Here is a 16,120-nt window from a genome sequence, read left to right as displayed (position 1 = left end):
ATTAAGGCGGAAATCAATGGCCTACAGCTGGTAACTCGTAAGGAGTACACACGAGGAACAAGGCACAGAGTCAGTTCCACGGAGTCGTATAATCATAACCATTTAAATAGAGGAGAAGAAAAAAAAAAGGGATGAGGAGGGAGAGAATTCTACTTCATCCTATGTATGCATGTAGCAAACAGATTAATTCCCTGGTCAGCATAGCATAGTACTTCTCTCTCTCTCTCTCTCTATATATATATATATGTTCTTTAGGGTTACGTGTATGGTAGGTTTAGTTTTATTGGGTAATAAACTTGGAAGGGCTAGAAAGCTGAGAGGAGGAGAAGAAGAAGAATGCGCATGCATGAGAGAGAGATATAGAGCTCCTCTGTTGGTTATGGTGTGGGTGCGCGCAGATTCAGGATAACAGCGATAGGCCTTGGAAATTCCCGACAAAACAAGGGCTGCCTGGGCCATAAAATTCCACGCTTCATTTTTTTTATTTCTTTTCTTCTTTTTTTAATTTCTTTTGCATGGACAGAGGCGTGGACCTGTTCCTGTGGTCCCCACCATCCCTGACTGCGCGTGCAAAGCCGGACTTCGTGGGGGGCTCTCCTGTGGGCCCTAGGAAAACCCTCCACATGTGTTCTCTCGTCTCATTTTCTATTACCGCCATCATCACCACCTTCTTCTTTTACTAATCCGCATTTGGCCTGACTAGTTTAATATTTAATTAAACTGATTCCCCGTTTGATTGTTCTCTAATTACTGGATCCCATTATTTTATAACCGGCTATCATAACCATGAAATTTCTTTTGCGAATTGGGTTGCATTGTCATGGTTGAGTCACGTGGACGTTTGATTATTGATGAAAAGTGAAACAGTTAGTAATGGGAACGTGAGTCTTCTTGCTGCCTGATGATCGATGATTCAATGCCTCCGCACTCACAAATTCACAATGGAGAGAGAGAGAGAGAGAGAGAGCTAACTAGCTTTTTATATGCATCGTTCGTCTTGTAATTCCACTACTAAAAGATCTTGACAGGATGGCTCATATGCCTCATGGCCCTCATCATCAATCATCTCCATTTATATTATATAAGATGAAAAAGAGATATATAAATATATTTACATAGTCAACTGCCTCAAACATATATAGATTAATCACATAATAACCCTTTTTCTTTTCTTTTTCTCTTTGCAAGAGGTTGATCTTGCAGCTATGAACCCTAATTTTCTAGCTACAGTTGATCTGGGTCGAACGAATTTGAATTATACATTTATTCTGTTCACCATATAAACGTACATTTTGTTCTTTAGGGGTGTGCATTGCAGATTTGCAGGTTTCAAAACACGTAGGGTTTTCTTTACGTAAATTTACCGAAACAAAAAGTTTTCTATTACGTACATGAACAAAAAACATAAAAAAGTGTTGGTACTAGGCTAGGTTAGGATAGCTAGCTAGGTGTGCATGTAGAACCAAAACAAGTGGAAGAAGAGTGAAGAGTGATGAGTGATGAGTGATGAGTGCACATGTCAATTGTCAAATAAGACAACCTCATTATGTTCAAAATCTTTCTTTGATTTTTTTTTTTTTTTTTTGAAAAAGTAACTTATAAGTTTATGATGTTTAATTATTTTATGCAGATTCATTTTTATTTATTTAATTTTGTAGCAAAGGTGACTCTTCACATGAAGGGCGAAGCCAAAATGTTAGTTTACTGGGACAACTATAAGTATCGATGGATGCAGGCTTCTATCTTCGTTAAACACATGCAAAGTTATTTCTTTTTTCGATAGGTGGGATTAATACTTTTAATATGTCTCCTCAATTATGATAATTTTTAAGCTTAGTACGTAGACAATACAAATCGAATGACGTGATAAATGTGTGACCATTTGGCTTCACACATGGGACAACTTGCTCTGATACTGTAAAGAAAGTTGAGATTTCACCATAAAACCAATTGGCAATACGGAGAGTATGTTAACTTATTTATAAGCCTATGCATAACTTATTTATAAGCCTATGCAGGGTCATTCTCCTAGTTAATGTAAGATTCATTCTCAACTTGCTTAGATATTTTTTTTTTGTTAGTTTGTTTCTGTAATTGGGATATGGAAATCTTGTCTGCTTAATAATAGAGAGGACTTATATGCTTTCTTTCTATACTCTCAACATTAGAACGTCTAAATCGCCAGTTTAGTCCAGTTCAATTCAATCAAATTCAGTTCAGTTTACCAACAAAAATCAGTCACCCAACTAGCCTGTCCACCTAACGGAGCTTATATTCGCATCAGCTTGTTGGCAAACTTGTGTTGTTTACCACCATGAGTTTGACAAGAAGTGTTGAAAAATAATTGTTTTTTACGTTCTTTTTATTGTTTTGAGTTTTCTTTTAGGTTTATGATTTGGGCCCAACCCGTATAATTAGGTTTTCGTTTTCATACTTATTAGGATTAGTTTGTTTTATGTTATTCAATTGAGAATAAGTCAACCAAAATTTTGACTTCAGTTTGTAGCTATCTCGACAATAGTATTTATTTGTTTTTCAATTAATAATATTTGTAGTTAATTAGTTTGTTTTGTTTGTTCGTTTGGTACCCTGATACCATGGAGAAATGTAATGTTCTATCATAAAACCAATTACAATTCGGAGATTAGCCCAACTATTAAGCACATGCAAAATACATTTTTTTCTCCAATATGAAAGTAGTACTCTCAATATATTTTTTTTTTTTTGCTAAAAAAAACTGAGAGGGTGCACGTATGACGTACCCCCATTCACATTCGCCCCGGTTTCACATCTTTATATTACATGTTAATTAAGCACACTGCATGCATGATGTATATGCGTGTGTTTATCCGTGTCGATCAAGTGGCTTCACCTAATAATTTTGTCCGCAATTATTCACCTAAACAAATAAAACAAGCGTGGTAAAAAAGAATTTTCAACCATATCATGTGTTTGAAATAGTCCAACTAATATAGCATCGGTTAAACTTTTCTGTCGCGGGCTAAAACTATAGCTCTTTGACATGTTTTGCATTGAACAGTCGGAGTGCGGTTTGTTAATTTTAATATCAAAGGAGGTTTAGAAGTTCTTATCCAAGCAATTCCGCGAGATTTACAACCTTTTACAAGATATTTGGCAACTTCTTCAGTAAATTTCAAATTAATATTATCCTCTAAATCATATTTATTGAGAAGCTAATCTGACGGTTAATGAGTTTCTTACGTCACAACTACGATCACTCATATGTTTCTAGTTTCATGATTTTTAAAATATAACCTTGTCTAGATTAAAGTTAGACGTGTAATGTTTTCTCTTTTTTTTTCTTTTCTTTTTTTTAATTATTATTTTTTCTTTCTTTCTGTAGGGTCCTTTCATTAGTTGAGTGCTTTGAAACTTCAAACGTTGGAAAAACATATTCTTCCTTAGCAGGACCCGATGAGAGATGAGAGCGTTCGAAATTCGTCGGCAGGATTCTGTTGTTTGGTAGGTTTCATAGACTTCCAACGTTGTGGCCCTTGTGGGTGTGTGTTGCTCATCCACGAGACACACTGTGCCTTAATTTCTTCCCCCGTGAATGAATTTTCGTACATAGGCTCCAACGTTAGTTAACATTCTATACTCTCAGAAATACCGTGAACCGTAACATTAACGGTTGAAAAGGTTTATGTATAACATACATTGTTGAATGACCGTCATAATTTTTTGTTAAGTTTTTATCGCATGTATTATAGTTTAATTTTTACTTAATTAGGGTTCCAAAAGCACGTGTTTCTTGCAAGAAACATTAGTTATGTGTTTTTTATTGGAAATGTTTTTCCAAAATTCACTTGCATTTTTATTAAATATTGATTCTAAAAATATTTCACAAAAATCGCTTTCAATCATTTTAAAAGTAGTTCTAAACGAGACCTTAGTATGTGGTTATGTATTTTCTACTTTGAGCTTCTGCTTCTGAATGTTAGTTACAACCAATGACTGATCCGATGGGCTGGCGTACAACTTAAGAATGGCCCAAGGAATTTTCCACATGAGCAGCAGTGAAATAAATTTATATCATCTTTTCATGTTCTGTTGGAAAAAGCTCACTATTAACCACCAAAAAATCGGAGCTAAAAAATACCAGCATCAATGCCACTCACAAGTTACAGCCTGCATTCAAATCTCTGAGAAGAACACGATTTTCCTACGTAATGCAGCACGACTTAACCATCGAAGGAAAATTAGGGGACAGATAACCAAAATCGAATTTAAGGATACATATCGTGATATAAAGGCCTTCAGAGCCTACGAATCCAATAGGGGTACAATAAATTTGAATTTACGCCTGAACAACTAATCGTTACAACTTACACCTTCAAGATTTACATATGTGATCTTGAACTGATCCTAAAATTGTATCTAAGTATCCCTCTCTGAATAATTTGATTTGTCTCCTCAAATTACCCCCATTGGCAAGACAAGATTCTGACAAACTTTGTGTGACTTGGGACTTCGGAGTATATTCCGGACTCATAAATTTAGAAAGCTTGACAAGAGCAACTTTCTAACCTGATCGGCAAATTGATGTAAGCAATCTCCGGAAAGGGAGTTTCTTTAGCCTTCTTTCTAAAGTCACCTTCGTCACCTACATTCTCAGAATCAGAGTGGTCTTAACCGTAAGTATCGCTGTCAAACAGAGGCCACTTATATTCTCTTGCTTCGACAATGGAACACACTGTGTAGCGCTTGCAAATTGCTGCTGACGTATCAAGCTCCACGTCTTCTATAAATTTTAGTTATACATCTAAGTCGAGCACAAAACAAGTTTCTAATAGTTAGTATCAGCAACATGAACAATGAAAGCATAAAAACAGATGCAACAGTAATCATCCACAAAAATAATTTGGGAAAAAAATGAGTGTAAAATCAGTTTCAGCTTGCAGCAAGATGCTATAGAAATTGGACGAACAATTAAAAACCTTCGTTTTTGCTACAGTAAAGATGCGAGATAAAAATATGCAAGTTCATAGCTAAGTAGCCTGTTAATTTATAGATTCGGTGACATAAATTGTCCAAAAGTGAGTCCAAAGAGAAAGGAAAATATTAACGTTAGACATAAGTCTCTCCTTGCTGATTCCATTCTAGGAAATGTTTGGCATTAAATCTGTTTCAAAGTGGTCGACAAAAAAGTTATACAATGTTCAACCTCTAGTGCACCATCTGAAGGTAGAGATAACAAAAGGTCTCAGTGGAAAACCCAAAACGAAGTCAAACGGTAATTCGACCAACTGGAAAATTAGAAAAATTTGTATACTCCTAGAGATAGTGGGAAATAAGTAGTTGGATGGTCAATTCTCTTTTGAAGCAAAGCCTTACCAATAAACTATATTGTTTTTCAGTGAGATGAACTGTTGCTTTCTCAGAGCTAAAATCCCTCAAATGGAATGCAAATAGTTATAGAAATTGTTTCTATAATTTTCTATAACTAGTTGGAGAAGCACAAAGACAATTGACAATGTGATTCCAAGAGAATGAAAAAAATGTAGCTAAGAGGCAATACTGTGTTTCCTGCAAAACAAAGGGAAAAAGTTGACACATGGTTGAGGATTGTAAGCATAAAGAAACGATCTCTAGACCAATTCTCAATATATTTCTTCATAAGTTGATATCTTATCATACTCCTGATGAGTCACTAGCTCTGGTAATACAGTGCATTCCTGTTTTTACACTCACAGTTGCCGCCCCAGGCTCTGTTTGTATAGTCATATCCTAATATGTTTAAACTAACACTAGTCCCAAGTTCCGATAAATATAGTCATATCCCTGATGATGAGTCCCAAAAGTGAGCCATTAAGATATGTGCAGCAAATAAATGGAAGGATATTTGATATTATCCTAGGCTTAGATATGGCTATGTAACTCTTGTAGTCATCATAATAATAGCAGACTAAGAAGTTGGTGATGCCTGCCGTCACAAATGATTTTCTAAAGTGAAGATCCAAAGGGTAGAACTTCCACCCTAGCCTAAAGAACCACTTGCAGTTTATGATGATTCGAAGAAAGGGAGATATGCCTTTGGTTCACGCTGATCTTTCCATGGAGCAATTAGAAATATGCTTACCTAATTCATCATGAGATTTCTCAATCCACTACCACCTAAAATGTTATCTACAAGGATGAGAATCAAAGTCAAAATGTCATCATTCAAATCGCAATGTTAGACGATTCAAAAGGTGGTGTGCTAATACAGTATATTTTACGATGTGATACGATGTCTAATTCCACAAATGACTAGCAAGTTTGATATGACACGCAAGTCCACAGCATGCGGAAGATATTTGATGGATACCGCAAATTGCCATGAATCTAACATTATCCATGCATACCGCATATTTGATGGATACATGCAAATACGCAACATGAAAAATACATCCTTTCGCTTCAGGTCAATGCATTCACAATTTTATTATGCTTGTGCATCAGTCTCTTTAAACTGAAAGGGAAGCCCATAAAATATAATAACCTCTCTACTGTTGTACCATTAAATTTCAATATGGATTCAGGTCATAGATACACCAACATATGTATAAATTATAATTTGGTAAAATACTAGATACACATGGGTGCATGCACTCGGATTTTAAAAGATCAAGGTTCCCAATTCCTTTAAACTGGTGTGATCCCCACATGGATAGGGAAAAGATGATGCACAATAACAATTCATATAATCTGTAATCATCTTTAAATAGACAACGTCAACGCACGCAGACGAATGTAATCTCATGACTACAGATTAGTAATGGACAAAATCATTACATCAAATGGCAGGCCAATTTATAGTGAGGTTGAAAATTTCCTTTCATTTAATTGTACTGAAATCAGAAAATGAAAGTAAAAAGCTATACAATAGGAATAAGAAAGTTTCTAAAGTAAAAAAAGAACAATGAAAAGGGATAAAAAATATAACCAACAATTAACAAGTTCAGTGGGAGTTGCAGTTCACATTTAGACAATTGATGTAGGAGTCTTTTAATTGGGAAAATGCTGTGACTTTCCAATCACCAAAAAAAATGTAAACTTCTTTATCATGATTATCACAACGGCCAAACTAGAAAGTTTATCCCTACTGAAAGGCTGCAAACATTTTGAGAGAAATGATCAATGAATGTGTACATGTGTAATGCATTTGTTTGGATTGATGGATGTAGAAGATACAGCCAATGGTCTAAACTTGACACAACTTTTTCTTCTTGATATAGAATTACTTGAAGACCAAGAAAAAACATGCATTAAACAAGTGGGCGATACCTATGTGCACAAGTAATGGAATCAGCAGGTTTTAATAGTCAATTTCTAGCCATTAAGAACTGCAAAGAAAATAAATTAGCAGCATAAAACATACAAGATGTGAAGCACAGCAAAAACTGGGTAAATTGTTCACTTACTTGGTCAGGGCTAAGTAAACCTGGAAGGGAGTGAATCCTTGAGGACAAGGGCACTTCTTCAGTTCAACCCTCGAGGAACCATAGATCCAAATAAAGCAGATCAATCACCAGTAATCACCACAAGAGCAAACTCCATCCTGAAAGTGATGGAATCAATTGATATCTCTGACAGTAATATCTCGCTGCACAACCTTTGATATTAACTTCACTGTGGCATCGCAATCCATACATATCCGAAGACTTTTTATGATACGAATGGGGCTCGCAGATGGTGCTCTATCCAGCCCAAATGCTAGAGCAAATCTTTCGCTGTGTACCCACAAGAGGCACTTTTTTTCATCGTCCGCCACATCAAGCAAAATGGCATTACAATTGGGAATATGTCCTGCCTTCAAGGTTCACAATTTCAACCAATCCAGCATGCCCTTGATCAGTTTCATATCAGGATGTGAAGTATCGCCCACAGTGAATTAATGAACTGTGTCCTGGTTCTCAATCTAACTTAGGCCAGGTTCCTTCTTTACTCCTTTCCTTTTCATGTTTTTGATAACATACGCTACATTATTCCATCTCTTCACGGTGGCATATATGTTTGACAATAACACATGGGTCGCCTCATCCTGAGGATCCATTTCAAGAACATGCTTGGCAGCCGTCCTTCCAAGTTCAATATCATTCTGGAGAACACAAGCTCCAAGCAAAGCACGCCACACTATAATACTAGGTTCACATGGGATTTCCTGAATCAACTTCGCAGCCTTACCAAGATGGCTTGTCTCCCTAAAAGCCCGACCATACAAGTGTAGTGCTCCATGCACGGTTCAACATTATAGTCATGTACCAGAGAGTCAAAATAAGCTTGTCATTGATCTAACAGTCCTGCATTGCTACATGCTGACAGGACACCAACAAAAATTAACTTGTTTGATTTGCAATTTGTTTCCTGCATCATTTCAAAAAAAATTAGAGTCCCAAGGCCAAGGCGATGTATAGAATATCCCGAGATCATGGTATTCCATGAAACCTAATCTTGTTGCTTCAACTTATCAAACACCAGGCCAACATCTTTAATGTTCCCACATTTGGCATGCATGTCTATCAATGAATTACCCACTAGTATCCTTGTCATATATGGTTTTGACAGTTACAGAATGTATCTGAACTCCTGGCTCCAACGCTGCTAGGCCAGAAGAAGCACGGAGAGCACTAGAGTACGTCACTTCTGTTGCCTCGACTTGGCATCTAAGCATATCTTGAAACAACATCAACGCCTTCTCTCCATCACCTAACTGGGCGTAAACAATCATCGTGTTCCAACATACATAATTTCTATTTGGTGATCCCAATCTCCACAAATAAGTCCATAGAGTCCTCTATCTTTCCACATTTAGCATAGACACCCATGAGGACATTTGAAACATAGACAACAGAATCAATACCAACCTCGGTTACATGGCAATGGATTTGCTTCCTGAAAAGTAAATGCTCCATAGTTGCACAAGCTTGCATATGTAAAATGGTTGGGAACAACAAATGCTGGCCTCATCCAACAAAACAAGTCCAGAGCCTCTTTGCAGCGGTCACTCTGAGCAAACCGTGAAACCATGAGGCTCCAAGCAACCGCATCATTTTTGGGTATCACTTGAAATACTTGCCGAGCCTCCTGAATATCTCCAAACTTGGTGCACTTATCAAGCAATGCTGTACTCAAATACAGATCCCCTTCATAAAATGATTTTATTACACGCCAATGGACACTCTTCCCTCCATTTAAGGCCTCTAATCCACACAAGCCTTAAGCGTACCCGTAAAACTATAATTATTTGGCCTGAACCCAGTCACCCTCATTCGAGAGAAGAGTTTGAGTGCTTCTTCAGAACAACCGTTCTCGGCATAACATGCTACCATCCCAGTCCAAACAACCATATCCTTACAAACAATATCAACAAAACATCTCTAGCGACATCGACTTAACAAAATAACGAACGAAATAACATTTATCTCGCACATTTCATCAAACAGGTTAGCAGCATCAACGAGCATACCCACTTTGACATACATATTGAGAAGAATGTTGTCAGTAAACAAGTCCAAGCAGCCGCCTTTTTTTCAAAATCTCGCAATGAAGGCCCACTGCGGAAGTTGAATAGCCGTTTCACAGACAGTGCTGGAGCACGGCGCCGTATGCGTGAGAATCGAACTCAGAGCTGGGAAGCTCTGGGTGGAAGGTGAAGTGTTGTGGGACCAGTTGGGCGGCGAACCCACATCGTGAAAAGGTTGTCACGGCGGTTGTTGTTAATTGAGTGGCGAGATTTGCAGACTACAACGTTCTTTGGCAGCAATCTAAGTATGCCAACGAAAACTGAAAACGAAGAAATTTGTAAAGTTGTGAACTTTGGCTTCCTGTAGGGAACACCACTCTCCCTTTAGACTTTGAGAATGGGCGATATGTTTCAGCGGGAAGGATAGCCACCTTCGCGGCATCAACCACTTTTTTTTATTTTTATAGTACAACGATATATTTACATCAAGGGAAGAAAGAATTCCGCTAAATCACATAATGGGCAATCTAATTTTGTATTGAATTCGAAGACCCAAAAAACACCGAGCCTCAACATACCCACCAATGCACTAATAAGTTCTTGAAGCGCATAAATAAATAAAAAAGGAAAACAAAAAGTAAAAACTAAAGCTAAAAATTTTGAAATTCAAGAAAGCAGTTTTTAGTTTTTAAAAAGGTGAAAACGAAATGGTTATCAAACACGTCATTAGAAAATGAGTATTATTGCTCCGGAGAAGTCATTATAAGTATTTTATGTTTAAAACATTGCAATTCTCTGTCATTTTCTTAATAAAGAAATAATGCATTTTTCCTCACGACTCTCAAATGAAATGCAAAATGATCATTTAGTAGTTTATGATTTTTATGTAAGAGAAATGTAGAATGATCCTTTCGGAGTTCCATTTTTCATGTTGGAGAAGTGCAGAAAAATCTTTTGAAATGGCAATAACATTTCTCGTTACTCTACCTTTCGGGACAATCATAGCACTGATAGATCATAGCGAATAAACAGTAAAAACCAGCTGAAGCTTAGTCAGGCAAAACAATTCGCTCCGTACAATTTAGATTTTTAGATCTAGACAGGTGGTTTGTTTGCATTAAAACAAAGAGAGAGATTGATTGAATGGAAGGACATTCCTTTTTTGGTACAACGATATCCTAAATTACTCTAAATTTACGAAGAGACCTAAAATCCACCAGCAAGTAGGCAAGCACGCATATCCGGCGAATGATTAGTTACATGCAGGAAGGATTGTGTCGCAACGAAACCATAAAATCTGCAAACAAAATATTATGTCGCAGTTGCCGGTAAATCTCAAAGCTCTTTAACAGAAACAGAAAACCTGAATTCATCAAGAACAAGATGTCAATCCAATGCAATTTGAGAGACATTCCTACACAAAGGTTGCAAGGTTTATTCCGGTACTTGCCCGAGTAAGAAGGATCGTAAGTGCAGTATGTAAGGATAGACGAAAATGACAACACACAACATTAATCAGCACCCCAAACACTACGTACAGAGCAGCTTAAGATATCAGGGTGCAGAGAGAGAATGAAATCTACAAAACTCAGATGCACTTAACTACAACACATGATCTAATTCTAATCATCAGAACACTCGCTCGTAATACCAAAGGGTTATCGCTACACAAGGAAAATTCCAGATTCAACTACAAAAGCTCCTTGTATGCAAACTAAAAGCCTTACTCCCAAAAATAAAAGATAGATATGGAGCACAAGCTGAATCAGTGATTCGGTATTCAGCCCTCCGACTAAATAAAACAATGTGAAACCCAACATTCAAGGCCAAATCACTTGCAAAGCATTTGCATATCAACACACAATATACATTGAAAACAATTTGGTGCATCGATGAACAAAAGTAGCAGCTATATAACATTTCCATGACAGAGAAATTGATCAATGATAATCTGTAAATGGAACTTAAAAGGGCAGGCATATGAACACTTCAAACAATCCATAAGAAGTGCAAAAGGTAATGTAACCACCAAAATTAACTAAATATTCATGACACTACACTCTCATGGTAAAGGTCCAGACCGCTGCCCTAACAAATTACATATTCAAAAGACTATAAATAAAAAAGCAAAGGCAAAAACGAGAACCAATAATTCAACCTTAAATCACCCTCACAAAGCTCTTCTGCAATTTGCCGAATACATGTAAATGCGATCAAAGCACGAGCATCAGTCCCCCTTTCTTCTGAAAGAGCAACCCTCGGTGAGCCTGGCTCGGCCTCCAGTAGGCTGGCACAACACTGTCTGGCAGTTCCCACACACCACAACTGTTTGCGAGTGACTGAACACGGTTGTTCTGCGCAAATGATTTTCACTTCGTTACACTTACACTCAAATTTAAATCATATATTGAAACTACTACAACAAAATCATCTCAACGAGTAAAGGAAGATATCGAAATAGGCATCATTACTTACATGCTGAAGCATCCTTGGCACTTAACATCCTGGGCGCATTTAAAACAATCAAAATTAACAATCTTCACCAAAGAAAACAAAAATTATACGAAAACGCAAGCGTCAAATCGATAATTACGTACTATTAGTTACCATGAAAAAAGAGTTGGGCGTCTGCACAAGCCTCTTGAGCTTGTGCTTCCTCTTTTCGAGCTCAGCTGGTGGCTGAAGCAAATCGATATCGTTCTGAAGCACCTGTTTACAACCAGCCATCAAAATCCACTACTAATCAATCCATTTTCTCACAAACCATTATCTTTCCCAATTAATTTAACAAAAACAGAACGACCCAATTCAAAAAATCGCTCATCAGTGACATTCAACACATTAAACCAGTTTAAAAAAGAACAGGCGATATGGGAAACTGGGGATAAATCTGTGAGCCGAATGAAAATACGGATTCCGATCAGAGAAATTGGTTGAAAATATATGAAAAACAAAATATTTATGTGTTGGGTTCGAAGTTCTAACCATCTTGATCGATGCAGATTGTAGCAAACCAGAAAACACAGAGCCGCAAGAACCTTAAAAGAGAGCTGGAGTGCGTGAGAGGAGCGACTGAGAAGATTTTGGGTTTTATAAGGCTGTGAATATAAACGAGTGTCTGGGTGATGTGGGCCGTCGGATCCAACACTAACTTATTCTCCGCCTTTACCGCCATTCGGGGCATCATCATCCTTTAAACACCATCACTAGACAATACGACGTCGAGTAAAGATGTGAGTTATTAGCATAAGCAATTAGCATTTCTTCCTCCCCTCCATGTATAACGCGATCTACCGATTCTTCGTCCTACGACAACTCCGTAGGATATGAAGAGACCCCGCGTTGAGTTTTGCTCCGCAGGAAAGACCCCAACCAAACACTTTCTTTTGCCGCCATGCTGGTGAGAGGAGGAGTACGGTAAATTCCGATAAGGGGAGTCAGCTCGCCACTAACGGTCAAATTCACGCAAACACCACATATAAGGACGCGTGCGTGACCTGCATTACTCCCCCAGTTGGCAGGAATGTTTGGGTGACGAGTTAGCAAATGAGCTGGATGGATGACCATTGGTACGAGTCTGTCCCTTTTGACCAGGTCAAATTATCTGACCCGGTCAAAATAACAAATGCAATAAATCTGGAGAAAATAATATCCTTAGTTTATCATTACTTAAATCTTTTTTTCATTTTCTTTAATAATCGATATTATATACATTAAAGAGGAGGGGTGTGTTTAGCCTCATAATGAGCTAATAATATTGTGATTCAAATTAGCCTTTGGTGAGAATCGAACCTACGACCTCTCACTTACAAGTGAAGAGGAATATCATTAGACCGTAATACTAAGTGTCCAACATTCTACTTAGCATCAAAAGCACTTGTATTTGTATAGTGTAATAGCATCTATTTGGTTGCTTGCAAACAACAAATTGTTCTTTTTATAAAAGTGCTACTTACAAAAAAACGCTCATAAGTAAAAGCGTTTTATGAAGAAGCATAACCAAAAACACTTAATAATTTTATTTAATGGTTAGGACAAGCTCAACATCAAACCATTCCAATAAGACTGCTAGCCCAAACAATGAGCTTTCCGATTTTGCCTTTGACAGCAAGTTTGTGCCCTTTTATTTGGTCCGTTTCATGTGGAGAACAAAAACAACTACTCTCTCATATTTCATTCTTTCAAATCTTAAATTATTCATAAATCTTTTGTACAGTAACGAATCACGCAAAGTAAAAAGTTACGAGTTCGTATTGACTATCTTTTTCTTACCGGACCCACCCAACGAAATTCAATGTCCCGAGAAATCACGCTCTCCCAAAATGACGCTTCCACCTTCTTCTCCTTCGGTCATCTGTAATGTCTTAATTCCAAATTCTTAAAAAAAAAATAATTCTTTCTTTTTTTTTTCTTTTGTTGCATTGAAAAAGTGAAGATTTGGGAGCCTCCAGAAAACTTGACCCTTGCTATTTTTTTTTTTAAAATAGTCAAACTTAAATTGGGTACCTTTCACAGAAATCATACAATGCCCATGATATGCTCTCCACTACACAGATCGCGTTATCAAAAGCTAGTGCTGCGCATGCCTGTTTTACTACTATAGCGGGCTCGTTCCAAACGCTGCTGTAACAGAATTTTTTTTTTTTTTACAAACAATAACGTTAGTGGATTAATTGTTAGTTGTTAGCTGGGAGAAGGTCGGTAGGAATTGTACCTTCGTCAGATTGCATAAATATAATTATTTTTCGTTATTGTATAAAGCATCATTTACAACACAATTCGTTTTGTGAGTCTCACAAAAATGTCACATCCTCATAATAAATGATTGTTTAACCAAGTGGATGACAAGGATACTTTAATGACCAGAGAAATAGATGAAATGCCAAACTAATGATTTGTCGAAAAAAAAAATCAGTTGTTAGAGCACTTCCAACATGCTCTTTTGCCCTGTGGATAGGCTCCATTTGCAATCCAATCCCCTCCCAAAGTGGTGTCAGCCCATTCGGGCAATTGGGCTGAGGGGGAGTATGTGGGAGAGCTTAGGCACAAGTCTAAGACCCGAGCGCCCGAGGGGAAGTGATGCAAGGTTGATGTCAGTATGACGTCAGCCACGTTATAAAATTTTTTGTGTCAGGCACGTGCATAACATGCACACGTGGGGTGTGCGTTACCAACAAGATTTCAGGCAGGGGGTCCGCGTTGCAGCCCACTAAGTAGCAGTTGAATCTGGACCATTTGATTTCCAAATAAACGGCCTAGATTTTTCCGTTTTAAAAATTAAAAAAATAAGATAAACAAAAATGTTTTGGGGGGACACGCGTCACAATTCTAAACATGGAATGACACGACGCATGATAAAATTGGTTAAAAATCTTATCGAAATCTATCCATAAAAATTGTACTTTCGAATAATGACATGTAGACGTGACGAGATCAGTTAAAAATCATATCCGAAATTAAAAATAAAATTCTTTTTTATTATTTTAGAACATAAAATATACTGATATTTTATTTCCTATTGTCATGGTTATTCAATTTAGGGATAGAGATGTAAAAAGTAATTACTGTTCATTAAAATCAATTACTATTCACTGGAGATGATTGAATTGCCTATTGTCAAGGAGAGTCTTCACACGTTGGAATTGCTCTTATAAAAATTATATTTCTAAAATTTGTCTTTTCTCCTTTACCTACTGATCTATTTTTATTTTATTTTATTTAAAAGTTAGGCTAGATGGTATTACTTTTGATAATCTCTTTCCATCGCTCTATTTTATTTTATTTTTTTGTTCAGACAGTGATTTTTTCCGGCAACGGATTTGGAATTCCCCGTCAGATATTCCTGCAAATCCACACCTTCAAATTTCTCGCTCTCTGCATCCCCGCAACCACCCGCCATTCCTTCCACCCCAAGCCACCATCGTTCCCACCCTAAGCGCACACACCCAACCACCCCAAGCCTACTCGCAACCCACTTTTCAGACCATATTTTTCAATCTCTTCCCCTCGCCATCGGTCCACAATGGAAAGCACCCGCCTAATTTTTAGAAAAATGGAGATGGAGGGATTGCAGTGTCGGCTGGGGTGTCTTTGGATGCAGTTACGTGCGGCGGGATGGATTGGGGGTGGGAGTCGAAGATCACAGGCTGGACACGGTGGTTATGGAGGAAAGACAAAGGAGGTGGGGTGGATTCGAAGAAGGGGGAAGGGAGAAAGAGGGGATGGGGTAACGGGGAAGGGAGAAAGAGGGAAGAAAAGCAGGGTGGGTCGTGGGTCATAGAAGCTTCAAACGACGCGCGGCAACACCTGATAAGGCCACGTGTTAATTTTAATTTTTTTCTTCAAATTACTAAAAACACCATAAAAATACTTAATAATTGCTCCACAAGTTTAAAAAATATGCCGAGAATGTTATGCCGAGAATGGTTGTTCTGAAGAAGCACTCAAACTCTTCTCTCGAATGAGGGTGACTCGGTTCAGGCCAAATACTTATAGTTTTACGGGTACGCTTAAGGCTTGTATGGATTAGAGGCCTTAAAGGGAGGGAAGAGTGTCCATTGGCGTGTAATAAAATCATTTTATGAAGGGGATCTGTATTTGAGTACAGCATTGCTTGATATGTGCACCAATTTGGAGATATTCAGGAGGCTCGGC

At 37.6% G+C, this 16,120-nt stretch overlaps 1 protein-coding gene and 1 pseudogene across 1 annotated transcript; both read right to left on the bottom strand.

Moving 5' to 3' along the window:
* Positions 1 to 4,384: 4,384 nt before the first annotated feature.
* Positions 4,385 to 9,481, bottom strand: LOC137732606 (putative pentatricopeptide repeat-containing protein At5g13230, mitochondrial; annotated as a pseudogene).
* A 1,873-nt stretch (positions 9,482 to 11,354) lies between these two features.
* On the bottom strand, positions 11,355 to 12,969 carry LOC137731927 (small ribosomal subunit protein eS27y-like). Its single transcript, XM_068471189.1, has 4 exons — positions 12,452 to 12,969; positions 12,074 to 12,175; positions 11,942 to 11,970; positions 11,355 to 11,820 (listed from the first exon to the last, which is right to left on the bottom strand). The coding sequence occupies exons 1-4, from the start codon at positions 12,452 to 12,454 to the stop codon at positions 11,694 to 11,696; spliced, it is 261 nt and encodes an 86-aa protein (XP_068327290.1). The 5' UTR covers positions 12,455 to 12,969; the 3' UTR covers positions 11,355 to 11,693.
* Between the last annotated feature and the right edge of the window lie 3,151 nt (positions 12,970 to 16,120).

The sequence above is a fragment of the Pyrus communis genome, chromosome 4, assembly GCF_963583255.1.
Source record: "Pyrus communis chromosome 4, drPyrComm1.1, whole genome shotgun sequence".
NCBI classification, from domain to species: domain Eukaryota; kingdom Viridiplantae; phylum Streptophyta; class Magnoliopsida; order Rosales; family Rosaceae; genus Pyrus; species Pyrus communis.
This window is presented reverse-complemented; position numbering and strand designations above follow the sequence as displayed.